Source organism: Ctenocephalides felis, unplaced genomic scaffold, assembly GCF_003426905.1.
Source record: "Ctenocephalides felis isolate EL2017-DRISC unplaced genomic scaffold, ASM342690v1 CF-g0.4_SCAFFOLD_03570, whole genome shotgun sequence".
Taxonomy (NCBI): domain Eukaryota; kingdom Metazoa; phylum Arthropoda; class Insecta; order Siphonaptera; family Pulicidae; genus Ctenocephalides; species Ctenocephalides felis.
In genome coordinates this window covers 16,626,352-16,653,468 of record NW_020539724.1, presented here as the reverse complement: position 1 = coordinate 16,653,468, position 27,117 = coordinate 16,626,352, and the positions used below count along the sequence as shown (strand labels likewise).

Below are 27,117 nucleotides of genomic sequence, written 5' to 3'. Positions count from 1 at the left end.
CAAACTTTTGGTGTTTTAACTGAATTTAATTTGAGCGCGGCATTGTCGAATGATAAGCGATTACAGCGCCATACCAACGTAACGGGTGTCACAATCCCTAGCTCTCTGAACGAAAATATTGTGGGAAATATTGGTGGTGCCATAGGTAAAAGAATTGTAGAAAACATCTTTTATCAATGTATGGTAATGGCAACTGTCAAACATTACTTGTCAAACAATAAATCCGTTATTATATTATTTACAGCTAACAATTGTATTAAGATATAATGCCAATAAATATAAGATAGATGATGTGATAGAAGTGCCTAAAATACGAATATTACCACAATAGTTATATATAATGTATAATGCATATACACAAGATAGCAGTATCTCATAAATTCGAATATGCTATTAATTAGGAGTTTTGTGATATTATAAAATAAATTCAAGATATGCTATATTTAGTTTTGATGCCTTATTTATCTAAAATATTCTGGTACTAAGAAATTTTTTAACGAATTCATATTTATTAGTGAGATAAGCTTGAAAGATGGAATTATCTGACTCTGATAGATTCAAGTCAAATGTTTCTTATACCTCTGTAAATCTAAGTGTAGACAAAGGGTGAGTTTTAATTATAATTTTTATGTTTTACATACTATTTATTGTTACTTACTAATAATAATGTCTCGTATTTTAGATTAGAATATAATCAAGAAAGCATAAGCAATTTGAATACGATAGATAAGTTTCCAGCAAAAAGCAGTTTACAGACCAATGATACCTTAGAACATCTAGATCTTTTTCAATCACAAAAATTTGACAAAAGTTCACAGAAAAGGTAAGAATCATTTTTTTCTCATAATTAATAGTATAAAGTTAAGCTATACTTTAGGGCTTTGGAAGTAAAAGCAACTGATGATTATAGCTATATTTAATTAATTTGAATTGCCAAGTTAATGCATTAGCAAGTAAAACAGTTGGCTTGTTGAAAAAGTTTAAATCATCTTTAATAAGAATTAATAGCTCCTGTTTCACTCCGTCACTAGTAATTTCATTAGAAATTATCCATAGATCATAAAGTACGTACGTATATTATAACAATATTGCTATTTAAAAATTGTTTCAGGAGTGTGTTATCAAACAGAAATGTCGGTGTTAATAAGCAAACTTATAATTCTGATAATAAAGAGGTGGATAAAGATGTATAAGATGTTTATACAATTGTGATTAATTATTATATAATTTGATAAATCTTAATTGCGCTGGTGTCACTCTGTCACCTCTAATTTATTTTTTATTTTATTTTTTTTTTGTTATAATTTATTTTTGTTAAACAAGACTTTAATGTCTTATTTACAAAATTGATATGTGCAAAAAATTGAATATAAAATGGAAAAAGGTAAAATAAAAATAAAATAAAAACAGTAATATGAAAATAATAACATAAATGAACTGACGTGATGATGTATGCTGCATACTAAATCAGGGTGCGTGCAAACATTGGGCTAGGTGTTTGGTAGATCGGAAAGCCATTTCTTGCTTAGTCACCTCTAATTTTGATAGAAAAAATGTATGGATGAGCATTAACTATAACAATATTGTCATTTCAATATTCTTTTAGGAATGTAGTGTTATCAAATAGAACTATTGATGTTAGTGGAGAAAATAATATTTCTGATGTTAATGGAAAAACTAATAATTCTCAAATTAATAGACAAACTCATGAATCTAATAATGAAGATCAAGACGATGTTGAGTCATTGAGTGTGTTTACATCCGAAGACAGTTCTATATCTTTTTCTGATGTTGAATTATTGTAAGTTATAACAATGCATACTATTTCATACATTCTGATTTAACATATAACAAATCTATACAAATCTAAACCAAAATTAGTTTTTTTTTAATTTTTGGGTTTTACTGGTTTGGTATGTATATTTCTTCTCCTTTAATACATAATTTAATAATTCTAAATTGAGACAATGTTTCTCTAAATTATGAATGAAGAACATCTGTTTTTTTACTCGCATATAATATTTATATAAGCAATCAACCTACTTTTATATTTATTCAAAAGTATTTAAATTAAACATAACATTATTATTAGATAAAAACAAACAATAAAAACAGCAATAAACATAGTTGGAGGAATTTATTTCTTTATTTTTTGTCATTTCAATATTTTTTTAGGAATTTTGTTAACACAAATAGAACTATCGATGTTAATGGAGAAAATAATATTTCTGATGTTAATGGGAAACCTCATAATTCTCAAATTAATAGACAAACTCATAAATCTAATAATGATGATCTAGATGATGTTGAGTCAACGAGTGGGTTTACATCAGAAGACTCTTCCATATCTTTTTCTGATGTTGAATTATTGTAAGTTATAACAATGATTTTAACATATAACAAATCTATACAAATCTAAATCAAAATTAGTTTTTTTTTTAATTTTTGGGTTTTACTGGTTTGGTATATATATTTGTTCTCATTTAATACATGATTTAATTATTCTAAATTGAGACAATTTTTTTTCTCTAAATTATGAATGAAGAACATCTGTTTGTTTACTCTCATATAATATTAATATAAACAATCAACCTACTTTTATATTTATTCAAAAATATTTAAATTAAACATAACTTTATTATTAGATAAAAACAGCAATAAACATAGTTGGAGGAATTTATTTCTTTATTTTTTGTCATTTCAATATTCTCTTAGGAATTTTGATAACACAAATAGAACTATCGATGTTAATGGAGAAAATAATATTTCTGATGTTAATGGGAAACCTCATAATTCTCAAATTAATAGACAAACTCATAAATCTAATAATGAAGATCTAGATGATGTTGAGTTAGCGAGTGGGTTTACATCAGAAGACTATTTTTCTGATGTTGAATTATTGTAAGTTATAACAATGGATACTATTTCATACATTCTGATTTAATATATAACAAATCTAAACCAAAATTAGTTTTTTTTTAATTTTTGGGTTTTACTGGTTTGGTATATATATTTGTTCTCATTTAATACATGATTTAATTATTCTAAATTGAGACAATTTTTTTTTCTCTAAATTATGAATGAAGAACATCTGTTTGTTTGCTCTCATATAATATTTATATAAACAATCAACCTACTTTTATATTTATTCAAAAGTATTTAAATTAAACATAACATTATTATTAGATAAAATCAGCAATAAACATAATTGGAGGAATTTATTTCTTTATTTTTTGTCATTTCAATATTCTTTTAGGAATTTTGATAACACAAATAGAACTATCGATGTTAATGGAGAAAATAATATTTCTGATGTTAATGGGAAACCTCATAATTCTCAAATTAATAGACAAACTCATAAATCTAATAATGAAGATCTAGATGATATTGAGTCAGCGAGTGGGTTTACATCAGAAGACTCTTCCATATCTTTTTCTGATGTTGAATTATTGTAAGTTATAACAATGGATACTATTTCATACATTCTGATTTAACATATAACAAATCTATACAAATCTAAACCAAAATTAGTTTTTGTTTTTAATGTTTGGGTTTTACTGGTTTGGTATGTATATTTCTTCTCCTTTAATACATGATTTAATAATTCTAAATTGAGACAATTTCTTTCTCTTAATTATGAATGAATAACATCTGTTTTTTTACTCGCATATAATAATTTTATAAACAATCAACCTACTTTTATGTTTATTCAAAAGTATTTAAATTAAACATAACATTATTATTAGATAAAAACAAACAATAAAAACAGCAATAAACATAGTTGGAAGAATTTATTTCTTTATTTTATTAATGTTACATTAAACCATTTTATTTTTAGCTAAAATGTTTGCACTGACGGGTATCATATAGTAAACTCTACAAAAAATATTTTACTACAATACAAATTTCAACAGATTTTTTTTCTTTTTTTTAGCAAAGAAGACAATCCGGTTATTCATACCCAAAGTGAAGATCCAGATTCATTGAAATCAATTGATGAATTTTTATCTCAGAAATATAACGAAAAATGGGAAAAGTAAGTTGATGCGAATGTAAACATTGGGCGTATTAGTAGAATTTCCTTGGGTATGACTTATTAAAATTATTACAAATAATATAGTTTTTTCTAAATACTACACTTATTCAAATAATTTTTATACTACACACACTCAAATAATTTTTATAATGTTATTTTTGCTGCTTACTTATTATCCAAAGTAATACATACATATATATATATATATATATATATATATATATATATATATATATACGAGGTCTGTTCAAAAAGTACCCGGAATTTTCGTTTTTTCAAAAAAATATTTATTTATTCGTCTACATTAATGTGGTCCCCTTCAAAGTAGTCCCCCCTAGATATAATACACTTATGCCAGCGTTTTTTCCAATTTTCGAAGCACCCTTGATATTCACTTTTTGATATGTCCTTGAGCACTCTCAGCGATTTTCTTCAATCGAGGAAAACCGCCGTCCTTTCATGGGTCTCTTCAACTTTGGGAATAGGAAAAAGTCACACGGAGCCATATCTGGTGAATTTTTGCACTTTGCAACACTTTATTTCATTTTTTACGCAAAATTTAATACAAATTCTTTGACTTTTCAATTCTTCCATTGTAAAAATCGCCGAGCTCAGAAAAACACGTCGAACCTTAGCGACTACCACAGACAAAGTAAACAGTGAATATAGCTGAAAATTTCATCATACTTTAGGGGCATGTATACCAACACAATAAAAAAAAATTTTGACAATCAGACACTCCAGACCCGCGAAATTTAATTATTAGTAATTCCGGGTACTTTTTGAACACACCTCGTATATATATATATTTGAAATTACTAATTAATTTAGAGACATCCGTGAGCGTGAAGCAATGAGTGTCAATACTGGCAATGCATCTAATTCACTTACAATAAATAAAAGCCCTATTGGTGGCACCAGAGACATAAATGATTCACATTTAAGGAGTGAACCTAATTATATTTTGAAATCTGTCAGACATTTTTCACAGGAGTCGTAAGTATAGGTTTACTATATAAATATAATACTATATTATATTTTCAAACTAAAACTTAAAGCACACCTAATTTGTTATAATTCAATTATATTATTATTATTTAAATCTTATACATACTTTTGAACATAGAAGTATATTTGAATTTTTTAAATATTATTTCAGACATCTGCAAAAATCTTATTTGGATAAAACTCACACAAAGTCAAATTGTCCAAACACAAACGAAAAAAATTCAAATAATTTGAACAAGATTTTGAATAATGGGAATTGTATGAAAGAAATGCATCAGAGATCTAATCATTCAGAATATCCTACAGATCATATGAAACACTTGAATAATAATGGTGAATTGGTAAAAACATCTAAGCCATATCTGTATAAGTACATAGAAAACACAGTTAATAAAAGAAGATTGAAAGGATTAGTTGATGAAATTGATTCAAATAGTAAAAATAATCTCATTAAAACACATCTTGGTAAGGAACATATTGTAAATAAAAGTGTATTTGCATCACAACAAAGAAGACAAAATTTAAATGATTGTTTTGAAAAATCTAAAACTCAAATAAATTCTACTAATAATGCACAAGAAAACTCTTCGTATTTCACTCGATCAGAAAGCAGAAATCAACATTTATCAAATCCAGCTGATGATTCAGAAAAAATTGAAAGTAATTTAAAAGCTTGTGATCTGATACAAAAATTAATGAAAATACAAAAGGCTAAAATGTGTGAAACGGGAATAACAAATAGAAATTTATTGCAATTTTCAAAAAACAATGATTTTCGTACAGTGCGAGAGCCTTCTGAGAATGAAAATAATAAAAGAAACAGTGAGTTAGACGAAAATGTTGTATCTAATATACACAAGCATGGTGTATATAAAAAACTTGATCAATGGAGATGCATAAAAAAATCAAATGCTGCTTTATTTAAAAATAAGAAAACTGAAGGGAGTACTATGAGTACTGTTCACAATAATAATACATCTGAAATAGTACTTGATGAAACTGAAAAATCTTGTGAACCAGTTAGAGAAATGCAATGGATGATTAATTCTACCCCCAAACAAATCAGCCAAAATGTAGCACAGGATAAGCTTAAGTTGGTTGAACGATTTAAAAATAGGTTGTCTAATGAAGATCTTGCAAGAAGTACCAGAATTAGGTCTAAAAATATAAACATACTTTCTTCACCAAAATTGTCTCCAATTCCTATATCTAGAGAATTAATTCAGAATACTAAAATAAAATCTTACAGCTTACGCAATAAGTATAGATTTGATCCGCCACAAGTACCTAAAGATACTTCTTATGATCAAGAATTACAAATTGAAGATGATAGTTTATCATTTAATAATGCTTATAAGCTAAGGACCAGAAATGTGAAATCAGATTCTAAAAATCATGAGCTGAAAATTGTTATAAAAGAAAATAGCAAATATAGTAATAAAAGGATACAAAGTGCAGAAAATGTATCTAAAAGGAAAATTAGTACGCGAAGCAAACCTAAGGGCTTGATCGAAGAAGTAATTCAGCCTGGTGAAAATGGCATATTTAAGAATATACTAAAACAAAAAAACAACTGCATTGATATTTTGTCAAGGGTGAGTTTTTGTTATTTCAAATTTTTGAACCTACATAAATTCAATAAACTGCATTAACATCTGAATTTAGTTTATAGTGATTTTATTTTATTTGATTAGACTTCATTTTAACTGCAATTAAGATATAATACTCTAATTATTTTCTTAGTCATTATTTGCATAAATGTGCATAAATTTTATATTATATAGATGAAAGTTTTTATATTATTTTAAATTAATAGAATATATAAATTAGTTGTTTGAATTATCATGAGGTATAAATTGTTACAACATACAAAATTTAAAAATCATTGAAACAAAATTCTAAACACTGAATATCAATGTAAATTCATATTGATTTCATTACTTTTAAAATGTAACAGAAATCTCCTGCAGCTGAAAGGTGTCCAGTACCTACTAGTACAAATGGTAAGTGATGTTTACAGTGGTACTCCGGTAAACGAGCTTAAATTGTTCCGAAATCACGCTCGTATGTCGAATCGCTCGTATCTTGCTGCAATTTTTTCCATATAAATGTCTTCAATTTGTTTTGGCACTGTTGTTAGCTTGAGTTAAAGCATTTATCAACTATTTCTGTTTAAACACAGTACATATCTATGATGCGTTTTGTTCACATATGTTTTACAATAACTTCACGCTTTAATTCACGAGACGAGACCCATGGCCTCTTCTTTGAGCCAATAGTTATAAAAGTAAATTATATTTTGTAAATGCACAAAAACAAAAAAACGCGAACTCAACATATACAACTGGTGGCATCCGAGTGGAAAAATGAAACTAGTTTGGTGCATGGGTGCACTTCCCGTACCATAATTAAAAATCTTGGTACGGAACCCATAAAAATTTACACAAAATGTGGACACAATATTAAAATCTCTATAAAATATCTGATAATTTGATGTACATATGCCCAATAAACATTTTTAACCGCCAAGTGTCATTTTTTTAACTTATTTTTATTGAGAGTCCATAACCGCTGGACCTGCCTTCATCTTGTCAATACAAGTAAATTGTTTTTTGAATTATTAAAATCAGACGCTCCGTTCCCTTAAAAACTGAGTTACCGTTTTTGGCACTTTTTGCCCCGTATCTTCGGAACGGCTAGACCTGCCTTCGCCAAAAACTAATCAGCACGTCTCCTTATCATTATGAATCGAATATTTTTAGAATTATTCAAATCGGTTGATCAGTGTTCCTGATATCGTCGAAGAAAATTTGTATCCGCACACACACACGCGCGCAGACATACATCCATTTTTCTAAGGTATGCCAAAATGTTCAGAAACGTTTGAAACGTAAAGATATATAAAAATTTTCATTTTCGATTTTTTTGCGATTACTATAACTTACCCTACGGGAAGTTAATAAATTATTATTATAAAACAGCCAAATATTTTTATGATAGGATAATAATTTTTACTGACGAAATTTTTCATATTTACATTTTGTTAATAACATTTCCCGAGAAAACTCTTACTCGCTCAAAGCTCGTATCTCGAATTTTGCTCGTATGTTGAACAAATCGCTGTTTTGATGGCTTGCATCTCGAAACACTCGCATGCTAGGTCACTCGTAAGTCGGCGTACCACTGTATTTGATAACTTGGTTAATATAATGTACTTCGAAAATATTTATGTAATTTATAATATGCAGGAATTTCGAGAGCTAATATAAAAATGGATGAACAAATAAAAAAACTTAAAGATCAAATCACACGCGATAGGTAAGTTATGTACAACACACATACATAATAAATAAGCAAATATATAAATAAATAAATATAAAATATAATTTTATATTTATTATAATATATATATAATATTTATATATATATATTATATATTATATATATATTTATATATTATATATATATTTATATATATATATATATATAAATTAATTTTGATTCAATTTTAATTTAGGCTTAATACACCAGAAGTACCTAAGGATAGTTCATTAGTTCATAAAAACAAGAAGCTTGTAATTGAAGCAACTAAAGTTTCAAAGAAATCTGGTAGACCCAAAAAGATTCAAATTTTGGAGAAATCAAAGAAAAACAATAATGAGGTGCAACGTAACAATAAAGATTCACCAATAAAGTCAAGAAAGTTATTCTCAAGTTCTGATCAAAATGTATCCAATGTGAGTACAGTTATTATTTAAATTATATTTATGCGATAATTGCAATTATTCATGTTATGTTTGTTATAGTGTAACTATAATAATTCAGTCCATTTTGTTAGTGAAAATATTTATTTATAATTAACTTTCAAGGGAGATTAAAAATGAAATTTTATAATTTTATTATATTAAGCATTGAGTAATTTTTTTTACTATTTAGATAAACAATGTTTTAAAGATAATTTTATAATTTTTTCTTAAAATTGCAGGTGTCAGCTGCCAATGAAAGGCTTCAAATACTAAGAAACGGTAGAGGTAAATAATACATTTTATTATTATAATTTAAGCCAAAATAATTATTGTCAATTTATATAATTATATAATTACAGACACTACAAGCAGACTCAAAAAGATTCAAATTTTGGAAAAGTCAAGCAAAAACAATATTGATGTGCTACATAACAATAAAGATGCACCAATAAAGTCAAGAAAGTTATTTTCAAATTTTGATCAAAATGTATCTAATGTGAGTTAAGTTTTTATTTAAATTATATTTATGCGATAATTGCAATCATTCATGTTATGTTTGTCATAACTATAATTATAGTATTTAAAATTTAATAATAATTAGAACTTCATTTTACTATTTGTTATAGTTTTACACAATTTAAAGAATGGGATTTTTTTTTAATAATCATTGCTAATTTATTTACTTGGGGCTTTTGGTTTCAGTCCATTTTGTCACGTGTTTTGTCAGTGAAAATATTTATAATTAACTTTCAAGGGATATTACAAATGAAATTTTATAAGGATTTATAATTTTATTATATTGCAAGTAATTTTTTTTTTACTATTTAGAAAAATGTTGGTTTAAAGATTATTCTATTAATTTTTCTTAAAATTGCAGGTGTCAGCTGCTAATGAAAGGCTTCAAATACTAAGCAACGGCAGAGGTAAGTAATATATTTTATTATAATATAAGCCAAAAAAATTATTGTCAATTCATATAATTACATAATTACAGACACTACAATAAATTCGCCTTTGATCGTAAGATCAGTGAAAAATGAAGTAAAAAATGCTGGAATTAAGTAAGTTAATGATACAAATCTGTGAAATTATATTGTATACAATATAAATAATTATTACACTTAATATTACTAACTGTAATAATAAAAACTATTTATTATTATTATTATTTATTATTTCAGAAAACCTAATATAAGGTTTACTATGCGAGACAATAGGAGGTTGCTGAATATAATTACTAAAGAGCCTTATATTAAAAGTCTTAATGATCCTCACTCTGATGTATGGGAAGATATTTTTAAAGAATGGTTGCAAATATCACTGCTGGATCGTAGTGTTACTTTAACAGGTAAATATGACTTTGTAAGATATTTCTTTTGCTGAAATAATTTCATAATTATTAAAACATAAATAACATTGTATTTAAATCAGCATTATAATATTTTTATTTGTTTTTGATTATCATAAACAAGATAGTTAATTCTTTTTTTTTATAACTAAAAAAATTGACCTATAATTGACACAATGCAAACATAATATCCTTTTTCACCTTATGATCAGTTTGGCTAAACAAAAACAAATATACTTCTGTTAAAACTGAAGTGAAATTTAAAAATATTAGTATTTATTACTATATTATTTTTTGCAGGTTTTAAATCATCTGCAGTCTTGAGAAAACATTTTTATGAGAATTTATTACCAAAACTCAAACCTAATCAATATAATCTGTCTTCGGAGACAATAAAACTATTAAAGAGTAGCATAGAAAGATAGTACAAAAGAATATTTTAAAATGTGGTGCCTGTGCGGTCTTAGAATTGTTTTTTAATAACCATTTATATATTTTATAAAAAAAAAAAATTATGAAGTGTTTATAATATTAAATGAATGAATTTATGTTGAATATTTATATTTTTTGTATATAAAATAAATAACAAAGATATAATATATATATATATATATATATATATATATATATATATATATATATATATAGCATTGTAAGATGTTGAAACATATGAAATGAAGAAAACAGCTAATGCGTCAAGAAGAATAGGGTTTTATTTTCCAACTATTTTTGTTTTTTGCAGTAGTATCATGTGATTTCTTATTTTAGTTGCAATTGTTTTAACATGTTTTTTCTCCTGGTATGGAATGTATAATCTCTTCACTTTAATTGTTACATTTACACAACCAGGTGGATGTTACTGATGTACATGATGAGAGTATAATATATCTTCATGGTTCTTTGTACCATGTTTCGAATTTGTTTAGAAATATGGCAATAAGATGTTTTACTTTATAAGAAGTTGAATTCCCTTTTAACTGAAGATTAAATTTTATTTTTCAATTCTTCAGAAATTATATTTATTTATTTATTTATTCATTCAACGCCCAAGGCAATAATACAATATATTGTATTCGTTTTTATGTATTTCTGAGATTTAATATCACTGTTTGTTTGGTTTAATAGATTTTTTCGAAGGACCAATGATTTGTTGTAAAACACTTTAATTTTGTATATTAATTATGTGTTTATTTTTAATATAACTACAAATTGTATATTTATTTACAATATCCTCAAAGTTTTAATTTATTGTATTGATTGATTTAAATTTGTGTTATGAGTTTTTATTAGATTTTATTTTGTTTTACATCATAATATCGGATTCTTTAATTTTGGCTTGAACAATCATGATATTCTGAACATAAAATAAACCACATCTTGGGAGAGGCTTGAGAAGTTGATCGGTCTTTATAATTAATTAAAAAAGTTCATAATTGCTAAGTTATAAAAAATTGTCCAGTCTGTAATAATAGGCCACGGACTAAGCATATCTATTTCTGCAATTGTGGGGGCATGGTCATATGTCAACTTTTTGAGAACCTCTATTTCAAACACTGCTAGTTTTTAAAATTATAACTTCTTTTTAAACAAAAAAGTTTTTGTACTCGAGTACAGAGCCTTGTAAGTTTGATAATGAAGAATTATAACCAAATTTATCTTTTAAATATTTTTATTAACTAGTGGGGTGCATGACATCGTGCCTTAATTCAAATTGCTAGAACTTCCCATACTGAAATTAAAAATCTTGGTACTGAACCCAAAAAAATTACACAAAATATGTACACAGTATTAAAATCTCTATAAAATATCTGATAATTTGATGTACATAAGTCCAATGGGAAAAATACTATAATGGGTGTAAAATTGCTACAATGTAAACAATACTACAATGTTTGTAAAAATACTACAATGGGTGTGAAATTACTACAATGTTTGTAAAAATACTACAATGGGTGTAAAATTACTACAATGTTTGTAAACAATACTACAATGGGTGTAAAATTACTACAATGTTTGTAAACAATACTACAATGCGTGTAAAATTACTACAATGTTTGTAAACAATACTACAATGGGTGTAAAATTACTACAATGTTTGTAAAAATACTATAATGGGTGTGAAATTACTACAATGTTTGTAAACAATACTACAATGGGTGTAAAAATACTACAATGTTTGTAAAAATACTACAATGGGTGTAAAATTACTACAATGTTTGTAAAATTACTACAATGTTTGTAAACAATACTACAATGGGTGTAAAATTACTACAATGTTTGTGAACAATACTACAATGGGTGTAAAATTACTACAATGTTTGTAAAAATACTACAATGGGTGTGAAATTACTACAATGTTTGTAAACAATACTACAATGGGTGTAAAATTACTACAATGTTTGTAAAAATACTACAATGGGTGTAAAATTACTACAATGTTTGTAAAAATACTACAATGGGTGTAAAATTACTACAATGTTTGTAAAAATACTACAATGGGTGTAAAATTACTACAATGTTTGTAAACAATACTACAATGGGTGTAAAATTACTACAATGTTTGTAAAAATACTACAATGGGTGTAAAATTACTACAATGTTTGTAAACAATACTACAATGGGTGTAAAATTACTACAATGTTTGTAAAAATACTACAATGGGTGTAAAATTACTACAATGTTTGTAAAAATACTACAATGGGTGTAAAATTACTACAATGTTTGTAAAAATACTACAATGGGTGTAAAATTACTACAATGTTTGTAAACAATACTACAATGGGTGTAAAATTACTACAATGTTTGTAAAAATACTACAATGGGTGTGAAATTACTACCATGTTTGTAAACAATACTACAATGGGTGTAAAATTACTACAATGTTTGTAAATAATACTACAATGGGTGTAAAATTACTACAATGTTTGTAAAAATACTACAATGGGTGTGAAATTACTACCATGTTTGTAAACAATACTACAATGGGTATAAAAATACTACAATGTTTGTAAAAATACTACAATGGGTGTAAAATTACTACAATGTTTGTAAACAATACTACAATGGGTGTAAAATTACTACAATGTTTGTAAAAATACTACAATGGGTGTAAAATTACTACAATGTTTGTAAACAATACTACAATGGGTGTAAAATTACTACAATGTTTGTAAAAATACTACAATGGGTGTGAAATTACTACCATGTTTGTAAACAATACTAAAATGGGTGTAAAATTACTACAATGTTTGTAAACAATACTACAATGGGTGTAAAATTACTACAATGTTTGTAAAAATACTACAATGGGTGTGAAATTACTACCATGTTTGTAAACAATACTACAATGGGTATAAAAATACTACAATGTTTGTAAAAATACTACAATGGGTGTAAAATTACTACAATGTTTGTAAACAATACTACAATGGGTGTAAAATTACTACAATGTTTGTAAAAATACTACAATGGGTGTGAAATTACTAACATGTTTGTAAAAAATACTACAATGGGTGTAAATTTACTACAATTATATTTCAACATTTATTCTTATTTAAAAATCACTTCGTCTCGATATATTTACGATTGCCCTGATTATTTTGTAGAGTGCCATGCAGAACGTCGTCGCGTGCCAAGCCTGACACGCGTGCCGTAGGTTGCCGATGCCTGCTCTACACTAGAATACTAGAATACCCCCTTAAATAAAATACGTGTTTAAAACGCAAAGTAGAATGAAATAAATTAATTTAAAGTATGTAAGTAAGTTTGTTTGGAAGATATCAATTAGAAATTATTATTTTTTTATTGTATTTATTTAGCAATATGTACATTTCTATATCTCTCTTTCTCTCTCTCTCTCTATATATATATATATATATATATATTATTTATTTATTTTCTAATATGGGATATCGCTAATAATAAAAAGTAAAGTGCAATTACACCTACACCTTCATATTTTAAATTTGTTTTGCATGTTATTCAAATTATCACTTATCCACATATCGATACTAAAGTGTAAAATATCGATATTAATGGCGCAAGTGCAGGGTTGCATCATGAAGTTCGGGCGATACAAAATGGCGACGGAAATGTTTTTTTGAGGTTATGTCCAAACGAAAAATTCATTTGACGATTTATTTATGAGCCACTTTTCGTTAAAAAAAAAGTGTTTGTGTTGTGTTAAGTGTTAATTTTCTGTAAGTATTTTTTATATTTTAATTTTTACTATTTTATTTTATTTTTATTTTAACGTGACATTTTACAAATATGAAGAAAAACATTTAAGTACACAATTGTGTATGTATATGATTTTGTTTACTTTTGTTTATACATAAACAATATAAATTAGAAAAAACTTATCTTAAATTAACTATAAGCTAATACATAAGTAAATGAAAACCTCATTTATAAATACTATTTATGTAGTTTCTTTATTTGATTCATAGGAATGTTGTGAACATTGTGTTCCCTTTTGACTTCACATATAAACTTACAAAAATATAACAGTATAAAATATTTCTCAATAACAGGCCAAACATATCATTTTTAATGATCACTAAATTTTTGTAATAATTTTAGAATAAAACAGTAGATTATGGTATTTTCTTAGATGCCAATCATGACTTAGTAAGCATGAGCTTTTACAAAGTTGCTCTTGCCGCCAGCCCCACTTTGAATTGAACCAGCTTGGTACAGTCCTTGGCATGCCAAACCATCAGCCTGCAAGATTTAATTAAAATCAGTTGATGTTTAAACAAGAATTTGCGCAACTAGTCATTTTTTTAAAAATTGAAGTTAGACACACATTAGATTCTCATTTCATTTAAGATTCTTTTAACGGATTCATGTGATTCTTATAATTGTCTTATGAGACTTTTTCCCAAGCCTATTTTATACTAACCTTAGCTCTGTTGAGTAATTCGGCTTGGGCCTTAGCAACATTTTCATTCTTTCCTTGCCAGGCTTTAAGCACAGATGCTTGTAAAGCACGGCCAAATGAGAAAGTGAGTGCCCATGGTTTCAAGAGCTCTACTTGGTTGACAGCATTTAAATGCACTGAGGCTTCTTCTTCAGATTGTCCTCCAGAGAGGAAAGTAATTCCTGGAATATTCATTGATGCTTATTAGATTCATGCAAACATTTTTGTACAAATAATAATAATTGTAAACTTTATAGTATTTATTAGCTTTATTGATGAATTTATATTTACCGGGAACTGAAGCTGGAACAGTTCTCCTCAAAGCAGTCACAGTGGCAACTCCTACACTGGCTGGTGTTGGTTTTTGTGGGCAACTTTGTCCAGCAGTTACCATATTGGGTTTCAATAAAGTTCCTTCCAAATAAACGTGGTGGTCATTCAAAGCTTTGTAGACAGCAGCCAAAACGGTTTCAGTAACTTTTTGTGCGCGTTCCAAGTCATGATCTCCATCAGGAAGAACCTGAAACAGATTAGAAATAATATGATCCAGTCACATAAGCATTCAGATAGGATTTTAATATGATTCAGGTCTAACCTCTGGTTCAACAATAGGAACCAAACGTTGAGATTGGCAGATTGAGGCATATCTGGCCAAGACATTAGCATTTTCTAAAATAGCTTGGTAGCTTGGTGTATTCTTGCCAATTTTCAATACACAACGCCATTTGGCAAAGTGGCATCCATCCTTTTTGTATTGTGCACAGCGGGCAGCCAAATCATCCAATCCTAATGTAATAAAAACATTATTAACAAATTCATAAATTTGTTTTATAATGAACTTAGTAATTTCTATTCTCACCTTGAGTAGTGCATTCATTCTCACTGCCCATCAAGTCAACTACACCTTTGTCGACTTTGATTCCTGGGATGATGTTTTTGCGTTTCAAAAGTTCTACGAATGGAGTGCCATCATCAGTCTTTTGGTATAAGGTTTCGTGGAACAAAATAACACCAGATATGTGGTCACCCAAAGAGTCTGGAGCAGTGAACAACAATTGGCGGTATCTGCGGCGGTTTTCTTCAGTATTTTCTACTCCGATATCCTAAGAGGAAAATTATATATACTTAGAAAAATTAGGCACTATGCAAAATATAAATGATATTAGAGCAATTTTAGTTTATGAACTTCCAATAGAGACAATTTTGTCACAGTTTTGGAGACTTGTATTTATACATTACTATAAAAAATTTGCTATGATAAAAAATGAATTTATTGTATAAATATTCAAAAACAGGATAACATTAGGAAAATATTTTTTAATCTTAACTAAACAAATTAGTAGTTAATATTTGTATTCAATTTTAATTCTAGTTTTCACTTACAGCCAATCGTTTGCCCATAGTTCCTGTGGATTCATCGGCTGCCAAAATTCCTTTGCCAGGAGCTACGATGGCTTGAGCAACTTGTCTGAGTTCATCTTGGAGCTCCTTGGAGGGATAGTTGAAGTAAGTGGTCATGATGATGTTTGACTAAGGGAATGTCTGGAAATAAAAATAATTGTTAGAAAACAAATCTGCTTTCATGAATAGTTTTCACAAGACACTTATCCAAATCCAAATCCCACTCTAATATAACATTAAAGAAATCGTTTTAGCTTATAGAAAAAAAAGTTTCTGATTAAATAGATGGAAATCTAATATTTTATTTGGTATTTTAGTGGTGACTTAAAACCTAAATCAATATCACCGAGCTTAAAATTTAGAAGATTTAGAAAATTTAGAATTTTAAATTCATTCCTACAATGTGATCATGAATTACTGGAAAATTAAGTGAAGTATTTTTAAATCTAAAGAATATAAAGAAATTAGTATTTTCCACAAAATGCAAGTATCAATTTTTTGATCATTTAAATTTTGATTTATCAATAATAATTAATAAATTGTTAACCGTATATTAAAATGGGGATACACAAGCAATGCCATAGACATTAGAAAGTTAGTCTTAGATAATTCAGAGTATCTAAATTCATTACAGTAATTTAATCATGAATAAAAACAATAGTAAGCCAAATATTTTCACATAAGATATATTTTATATAGAGTAGAGTTTTATTCCTATATTAAGTTATAAAATTATGATATAGGAATCAATATCATCGACATTAGGGGTTTACTTTTAGAAATTTAGGGGTTTAGCGTTTTAAATTCATTTCTACAATATATGATAACTGAAAATAATAAGCTAAATATTTTTGAATCGAGAAATATTTCCCACAAAATACAAGTTTCTGAATACACTATTAGACCATTCAATTTTTTTTATTGAATCGAGTTATTTCATTTTAATATCATGATATGAATTAATCGCTGGATGTTCAGCATCTAAATACTTCCAAATCAAGAAATAAATTATTGATTATAAATTATAAATTAATTATAATTAAATATTTATAATTATAAATTATATCAACTATAAATAAATTATCAATTAAAAAGTAAATTATCAAAAAAATTAAAAAAAATTATATTCTATGGGAAGTGCATTTCCCTTAAAATATAAGTAAAATTTATTTGATCATTTAATTTTTAAATTGATCATTAATTTATAGCTTCTTATTATTCCAATGTTTCTAGTAAATGAAATTGATATTAGGAAGTTATTACTCTAAAGTTCAGCATATAATTAATTTCCACAACTTGTTTAGAATTTTAGTCAATAGCAAGTTAAATATTTAAAAATCAAGATTCCAAAAATTGTGCAAATATTTATCATTTTCTTCCACATCTTTTTTTTGAAGATAAAGATTATAACGACTCCATTTATTTTTGTATGGAGGCCATCGTTAATTATGAACTATATAATTATGATGCAATATAAAAATTAGATAACATTGCCACACCTCCGTGCAAAATATGACAAAATTGAAATTACGAAATTTTGATAATGTCCAGTATCAGAATAATTTTTGTTGTTTTTAACAAGTATTCAAAATGTTACTATGAGAGTCTGATTTTGTCACCAAGGTCAATATGCATGGTGAAAGTTGCATATATGGAAAAAAATATTGATAGTAATAATTGTTTATTGGAAGAATTATATAAAGTGTAGATAAGGTAACATTTTAATATCGAAGCAATAATCGTGAACTTGATATTTGAAAACAATAACTAATAAGCTGTTTTGCATAATAAAATGAATTATAAACTTTTTTTTTAAATGTATGGATATGGATGTAACGAATATACAAAGCCATTTATACAGATCAATATCATGTAAACTAGGAGTAAGTGGCATTGTGTCTTAAGGCAGTGGTTTCCAACTGTTTCCGTACCGCGCCCACCCACCTTTCTTAAAAAGAGGTTGCGCCCCACAACTTTTTTTTAACAATTTCATAAAATCTCAACTGATATAATTTAATAATCAGACTTTGAATTAATATAAGAATATTAAAAATATAGGTGTTGCATAAACTTTACATTGGTTCAGGATTTTTGGACTTTTTTAATTTTGATGACAAAATTAATATGAACTTAAAGTTCAAAATTTATTGCGAATATAAATGACAAATTTGACATTATTTTTGATTACAACTATTAGTAGTCCTTAAAATAAAACAAAATGTATGTTGCTAATAACTTAGTAAATGACCAATAAACCAGTTTATTAATTACTTGATATCAGATCCCTTATTAATATCCCCTAATTTTTGGAACGAAATTTTAGACACCTTAATATAAAAACATGAAAAATGTTTAACAATAATATTTGTTCAATACATTGCACGGTAGGAAATATAAACTTTTTTTAATACCTAATTATAAATTATAATCTCCTGCTTCACAAGATTATTTAAAATCGTTTTTAGTAAAAAATAATCTGAGCTATATTGAGATATGAAAATAATATATAAATAAATAAATATATATATATATATATATATATATATATGTATATATATATATATTATCTAAATATTAACTAAAGGAAAGAGCGTTTATAATATCAAAAGTATAGTTTAAAGTAAAACTTCAAGTATCGTGCAAAATATCCTTTGCACTAATTAGGAAGTGAAATTATTAGCTTGAATATAATTATTTTTTTTATCACAATGATATCCATTAGATCTTTTGGAATGATTTTATATTTATTCTGGTCTTATTAATGTAAGTAATATGATTATTCAACGTACACATTTGCAAATACTTTTGCTGATAACGATAAATGCACAACTTGATATTTGAAACCTTAAAAAACACTTGGAGTGCTGGAAGATTGAGTTTCGCATTTATTTATATAACTGTTCTATAAAATATTTTGCATATATATTGCATAATATAATACTGAAAATGTAATATATAAAATTTTTATTGAAATTGTTTAGAATCAAGTCTAATTGTACAATGTTGTAATTAGAATTGTAGTGCAAGATATATAGCGTGAAGAACTTTTAAACAATTGAAAATATATTTGATATTTCTGACAATTAGACATGGTCATAATTATGAAAAATAATTATAAATTTTATGCTGGAGATTGTCTTAGATTTTGTCGTTTTCAATTCAAAAGAATTATCATATAATGAGAAGGTAAAGAGATTATTGAAAATAAAAAGTTAGGCATAATAATATTCGCAGTAAATTGCACATTATTTACTTTATATTACATTTACATGGCCGTTTTTTGTCATCACTTTCTGATATTTTATTATGTAATAGGTGCAAATATATATGAAAAAAAAATTCTTAATGGAAAGTTCATTTTCATAAGATCCGAATGCAAATTTTGGAGTTTAAAAATTTAAAATAATATTAATGCAGAGATATTTTAGGTCTATTCACATTTTTAAAACAAGTCGTCTTACTTTCTCCTGAAAGAAGTATTGAGATTAACCACAAAATCCGTTTGCAAATTTTGGAAATAAAATTAAAAATATTAATAAAAGTTAATTTAATGGAAGTTAATGAAAATTAATTAACTAAGTCGTTTGGATTTTGAACTGAGTTCTTTTTGTGCCTATTATTTTTATCTAAATATTTTTATAAATATGTGAAGATCCTAGTGAAATTATATTAATATAACAAATTATTTGAATATTTGAATACCAAGTTTCTGTCGAAGAGATTTGTGATATATACCATTGATGTGTTAATTAAAATAATTACAGCATAGTTAATATAAAAATTGTAAGTATAAGGTGATTACAAAAATATTGCATATCATGTAAGTTGAAAATAAATCGATTTGTGTTGATTGATTTATATTTATCAGATTTGCTTAAACACGATTGTATGTATTGTTATAATCTTGAACATTGACCTTACGTAAAACATGATTGTTTATTTTCAATTTTATGGACTATGACGAATTCGACTGAAAAGATCAAATAAGAGACTTATTTGTGTTCAAATTTTCGAACAAATATAATTTTATAAGAAATCAAATAAATTAAGCAAAGCAATAATTAGAGAAATGATGTTTACACAGGGTTTAATTTTAATAAATGAAAGTAACTAAATATTTTAATTTTATGGTTGAATTACATATTAACTTTTCTTAGTTTTTATAAATAAATGCTTTTAACTAACAACTTGGGAACAAACGTTCGGACATATTCGAGTAATTGTAAATTTTATGATCTTTTTTTATGAAAACAAATTTGTTTTAAGCAACATTTCTAAAATTTGTGAAAATACTAAAAGACTGAATTGTTTTTCACCACACTTCATCACAATTAAGCTAAATAATTGAAAACTAATAACTATACGAAATTAAGTTGAATATAATTGTAATATGAGGTTCTGAAACAATTATACTATTTTTGTTTTATAAAAATTGTTAGACTTCTTTGAAATTACTGAAGCAAATAATCAAGCATAAGTAAAACAATGATCAAAATTAATTGATGAGAAAATTGACATTTTTATAAATTATAATATATAAGTGCAATCATAATATATGAGTGCAATATAATAACTATAGAATTATAGGTTTTTCTTTATGAAAACAAATTTATTTTAAGCAACTTTTCTAAAATCAATGGGAATACTAAAGAAAAACAATTCAAATGATCACAATTAAGCTAACTAATAAAAGCTAATTCAAAGAAATTTAACTCAATTATAATTGTAACATGAGGTTCTGAAATAATAATTGGGTTATATAATTATCTGAATGATTATCTGATATCTATTATTGTTATAATTTGTTGAAATTACTAAAGAAAATAATAAAGAAAATAATCAAGCATAAGTAAAACAATGACCAAAACCGATGAAAAAAATGTTTTATAGATTATAATATAAAAGGTGCAATATAATAACTATATAATTATAAGGTCAATGTTCAAGATTTTAATAATACAATCGTGTTTCAGCAAATCTGATAAATATGAATCAATAGGTCAATACAAATTGTTTTATTTTCAATTTATGAATTGATATAATTTTGTAAATGGTTTATGTTAGCAATTATGGTATAAACTATTTTGTAATTATATATTATAGTTACAAAGCAATTGCTTATTATATTGTTCTAAAAAAGCAAGTAACTAGTGGATCGTCGTGCATTAAGGCAAATTGCTGGAACTTCTCGCACCGAAAAATAAAAATCTTAGTACGAAATCCAAAAAATTTACACAAAATGTGTACACATTACTAAAATCTCTACAAAATATCTGATAATTTGATGTACATATGTCCAATAAACATTTTTGACCGCCAAATGACATTTTTTAACTAATTTTCATTGAAAGTCCATAACCGCTGGACCTGCCTTCCCAAAAATTTAATCACATCTTTATCTTGTCTATACAAGTAGAATGTTTTTTGATTTATTAAAATCGGACGCTCCGTTCTCTTAAAACCTGAGCTACCGTTTTTGGCACTTTTTGGCCCGGATCTTCGGAACGGCTAGACCTGCCTTCGCGAAAAAATAATCAGCACGTCTCCTTATCAATACGAATCGAATGCTTTTTGAATTAATCAAATCGGTTGATCGGTGTTACCGAAACGTTGAGGGAAATTTGTATCCGCACACGCTCACACACATACACATACATCCATTTTTTCTAAGGTATGCCAAAGTGTTCAGAAACCTTTGAAACGAAAAGATTTTCTTTTTCGTTAGTGAAATAATTTAATGTGAATTGTAAGAGAATGTTATTACAAATTATTAAAGGATGACATGATAATTCGGATTTTTTGTTCAAAAATGTTGAAATACCTCCCGATTCTGCGTACCAAGTGTAAAAAAAAATTAAGTTTTAATAATTAATTGTAACAGCGCTTATATTTTTATATACTTACAAAATTCCAATATTTTTTCGCAATTTTTAAAGAATATATTTCTACAAATATAGTAGTTTGTTATGAGTTGTACATAATCTTGTAACACTCATATAACGTTCTCTAAAATTATTAAAAGTGTCCTTTAATAATTGTAACAGAATATTTAATAATTTTAGAGAACATTATGTGAGTGTTACAAGATTATGTACCACTCATAATAAACCACAATATTTGTAGAAATATAATTTTTAAAAAATGCTAAAGAAAAATAATGGAATAGTAAATATATAAAAAATATAAGCACTGTTAGAATTAATAATTAAGGTTTCAATTTTTTACACGTGGTACTCAGAATCGGGAAGTATTTCAACATTTTAAACATAAAATCCGAATTATCATGTCATCCTTGTAAATGTTTTAATTATCTACACACAAAATCGTGAACTCATACATGAAAAAAATGGTTTTATGCTGAGGGAGATAAGTTTTATTTACACAACTGTACAATGGATGATTTTTTATACTACTAGCTATTACATACAATCGATGAAATAAAAAATAGTAGAATTATTAAAAAAAAAAGGGATTACACGATTAATTGAAAAATATTGGTAATAAGACACAGAAACGTTGCAAACGCGTTCATAACCTTAAATTTTGCACAATATCGTTCGCACATAACTCCAATATGAAGCCGATTTAATTTTACAACTATCTTATTCTAAAATGCATGCACATTTATTAATGTTATAAATAATATTAATTATTAAAGCGACTTACCACAACGGAAAGCAGGCACTGAATGAGAGCTGAAGACGCGTGGTACTTGTTAACAAATGTCAAAAGGTTGTTTGAAGGTCGTGTGAAGTTATTAACAGTTGATGCAGGTGGCAGCGTTGATTTTCCTATATTAACTGCCAATTGAATTCAAAATTTAAAATTCTGATTTTTTGCCAATTGAATTCAAAATTATGATTTCACAGTATAATTTAAAACTAGTGGTGCATGGCATTGGGACTTAAGGAAAATTGCTGGAACTTCCCGTACCAGAATTAAATATTCAAGGAAAAAATATCAGTAATCAATAAATATTGATCAATTATTATTAACAAATGTTTCAAACATTTTCAAATAAATATTTATAATCTATTGTATTTTATTGTTAATAAAGTATACAGTGACGATCTTATCGCTCAAAACTCTTGAGAAAGATTATATTACCAAGAGGTGCCGAATAAATCCATCTGGGGATATATTTCTTACGATTAGAATAACGCATTTGAAATATATACATTTTCAAACAGAATTGTAAATTTAAAATTCATATTTGAAGTATAAAACTATGTATATTTTTGAAAATTTTGAGGTTCTTTTCTCTGATAATTTTGAAATTTGCTTGAACTGTATAAGTAAACTTTAAACATTAACAATCTTGGTACGGAACCCTACAAAACGAGTACTCATTTTTCTTTTAATTTTATCAAATATCTGATAATTTGATGTGCATATGTCTAATGATCATTTTTGACCACCAAATGGCATTTTTTTTTTACTTTTTTACTAGATCTCCTAAACCGCTTGACCTGCCTCCATAAAAATTCGATCAGTTCTTTATCTTGTTAATACAAGTAAAATGTTTTTTGAATTATTCGAATCGGACGCTCCGTTCTCTCAAAAACTGAATTATCGTTTTTGGCACTTTTTGCCCCGTATCTTCGAAACGGCTGGACCTGTCTTTACCAAAAACTAATGAACAAGTCTTCTAATCAATAGAATCAAATGTTTTTTGAATAATTCAAATCCATTCACATCCATTTTTTCTAAAGTATGCCAAAATGTCCAGAAACCTTTGGAACGTAAAGATATGCAAAAATTTTCATTTTTCAAACTAGTGGTGCATGGCTTTGTACTTTAAGGCAAATTGCTGGAATTTCTCGTACTAAAAATGAGATTTTTTTGAAACAGATAAAAAAAAAAGATTTTTGAGAATTTTGAAACTTTTGAAAAAACATACTTTTTATAAATTTTGAATTTTCTTTTATATTATGAAATATTTTGTAAAATTTGAATTTTTATTTTTCAAAGCAATCTCGCTGCGTGAACTGCGAAATTATTGAAGCGCGTAAGCGCTGCGTAACAGTATAAAGGACAAACATTGGCACGCAACCCATAAAAATGTAAACAGAATTTATATTTATTATTAAAATCTCTATAAAATATCTGATATTTTGATGTACATATGTCCAATGATCATGATTCACCGCCAAATAGCCCTTTTTTTCACTTTTTTTATTCGATCTCCGAAAACGCTAGAGCTGCCTTCTTAAAAATCCAGTCAGTTCTTTATTTCGATAATATAAATATAACGTTTTTTGGATTATTAAAATCTTGTACTCCGTTCTCTCAAAAACTGAATTGCCATTTTTGACACTTTTTGTCCCATATCTTCGAAACGACTGGACCTGCTTTCGCCAAAAACTAATCAGCACATCCCATTATCAATAGAAATCGAATGTTTTTTTGAATTATCCAAATCGGTTGATCCGTGTTCCCGAAATCGTCGACGCAAATTTGTATCCGCACACACATACACACACGCACACATACATCCATTTTTTCGAAGGTATGCCAAAATATTGAGAAACCTCTGAAACGTAAAGATATATAAGAATTTTTATTTTCGATTTTTTTTGCGATTACTATAACTTACCCTACGGGAAGTTAATAAAATACTACTATTATTTATGTAATAATAAACAAATTTTAGTGAAATGTTAATTTTCGAATCGGTGTTCTAAATATATTCAAAAACAAAAAATCTTAAAAAAAAAATGTATATGATTCGAACCAGATTCCATCAAGCATACAATCTGATGGGGGTGCTTCACCTAAAATGTTTAAATAATGCGAATTTAATTATATCCATAACCATTACATAATGTTTATTATTTAAGTCATTTAATAATGCAAATTTGTAAATTAATAAAATCTTTATTGCTTTTAATAATACATACAACTAACATTCAATTTATCACCTTATTAAGGCGATATTACACATGGCACCCTCTTTCAAATTATTGATATAAATATATGCATTTATACATATGCCGTTTTGGAATAAATCCATTTAAATATAAATAAATATTTATTTAAACGTAACTTTTTTATATATTAAAATAATTTGGCACAGAAATCATCGAAAGCATATTTAATTATGCATTAGTTCATACCTTTTTCTCATTAACAAATTATCAACCTATTATATTTATCAATTAGCTTATAGATATTCGAACACAATTTTTATATTTGTGATATTCTCACTCGTTTGAACAATTATACCTTAATTCTAAACTGTTAACGATCCTCTAGGAAAAACCATTTATTTAGACATATTTAATATATGTATATAATGATATATATATATATATATATATATATATATATATATATATATATTAATTTAGAAATATGAACAAACGCACTATTTTTTGCACTAATTTATTAGATGATATTAATTTTACAAACGTTTCGAGACTAGGTTTGTCTCATCATCAATGTATTATATTTTTTTAGAATCTAAAATATAAAAATCTATAATAACACTATGCGTTAAAAGTTCCAAATTTTTACTTACTAATAACTAATGCATCTGCCGTACAAATTGTCGGCGACTAAAACCTCTGTACAAGGCCAACTTGGTGAGTCATGAAATATCAAACAGGAATGAGAAGGAATATGGCCCAGTTGAATTGCTATTCATTATCAAAAGGAATAGGGCCCCGTTGAATTCTTATTCATCATCATTCCTATTTGATATTTCATGACTCATCAAGTTGACCTTGAACAGAGGTTTCAGTCGCCGACAATTCGTATGGCACGCGCATTAGTAAGAGGAACAAGTTGGAATTGTTAACACATAGTGCTATTTTAGATTTTCATATTTTAGATTTTAAATTATAATAGACTGATGATGAGACGAACCTAGTCTCGAAACGTTTGTAAAATTAATATCATCTAATAAATTAGTGCAAAGAGTGCGTTCATATTTCTAAATTAATATCTAACCACTCAGAATACATATATATATATATATATATATATATATATATATATATATATTTACATATAAAGTATATGTATATAAATATATGGTTATAAATGTTTTATTATTGTTTATTGTTATGCACTTGTCTCAATGTGAAGAACTTGAACATATTCGCATACTAAAAACTAAATTCATATGTCCTTTCATATTAAGGATTTTTTTATTTATCTCATAAATATACATTTATTTTATGTAATGCGATGAATTTAATATAAATTTCAACTTTTCCATTCATTGCTTCAGAATAAACTTAAACCAGGTCGTTCGTTTTTATTCTATTTTACTTGAAATCTAATAATCTAATTTTTTGTAATCGAACTCTACTGCCAATAACTACCTAACTATTTTAGTGAATTTAATTTAAATTGGGCGCCTGGTAATGGAACCACTAAAATATTAATTTTCAATTTTATTATACGCCCAATTTAAACCAACAATAAAATATGCCTAACAGTTTGTATGCACTAACTATTTTTCGAATCTACTAATATGCGATTTTGCTTGAAAAATATTTCCGAGCATAGTTTTCAAAATTAAATTATTTGATTCTAAGAGTCTAAAAATCTTTGTAAAGCAGTGATGATTTTAGGCAATGTACCGATTATAAATTTTATATAGGGTAGAGCGGGGCTTATAGGTCCTCCGGCTAAAAGGTCCATCACTGAT

At 26.5% G+C, this 27,117-nt stretch overlaps 2 protein-coding genes across 2 annotated transcripts; one reads left to right on the top strand and one right to left on the bottom strand.

Annotated features, from left to right (window-relative positions):
- The first annotated feature begins 365 nt into the window (after positions 1–365).
- On the top strand, positions 366–10,573 carry LOC113383777 (probable cyclin-dependent serine/threonine-protein kinase DDB_G0292550). The gene is made up of 19 exons (XM_026622038.1): positions 366–429; positions 468–606; positions 683–823; positions 1,607–1,801; positions 2,176–2,370; positions 2,716–2,901; positions 3,257–3,451; positions 3,935–4,036; positions 4,868–5,032; positions 5,196–6,639; positions 7,002–7,047; positions 8,293–8,362; positions 8,562–8,781; positions 9,030–9,075; positions 9,150–9,286; positions 9,668–9,713; positions 9,785–9,851; positions 9,972–10,138; positions 10,439–10,573. The coding sequence occupies exons 2-19, from the start codon at positions 533–535 to the stop codon at positions 10,561–10,563; spliced, it is 3,621 nt and encodes a 1,206-aa protein (XP_026477823.1). The 5' UTR covers positions 366–429; positions 468–532; the 3' UTR covers positions 10,564–10,573.
- A 3,980-nt stretch (positions 10,574–14,553) lies between these two features.
- Positions 14,554–23,204, bottom strand: LOC113382853 (fructose-bisphosphate aldolase). Its single transcript, XM_026621100.1, has 7 exons — positions 23,127–23,204; positions 16,443–16,601; positions 15,919–16,162; positions 15,655–15,845; positions 15,351–15,579; positions 15,042–15,241; positions 14,554–14,860 (listed from the first exon to the last, which is right to left on the bottom strand). Exons 2-7 carry the CDS (start codon positions 16,575–16,577, stop codon positions 14,765–14,767), a joined length of 1,095 nt encoding a protein of 364 aa, XP_026476885.1. The 5' UTR covers positions 16,578–16,601; positions 23,127–23,204; the 3' UTR covers positions 14,554–14,764.
- Positions 23,205–27,117: the final 3,913 nt, after the last annotated feature.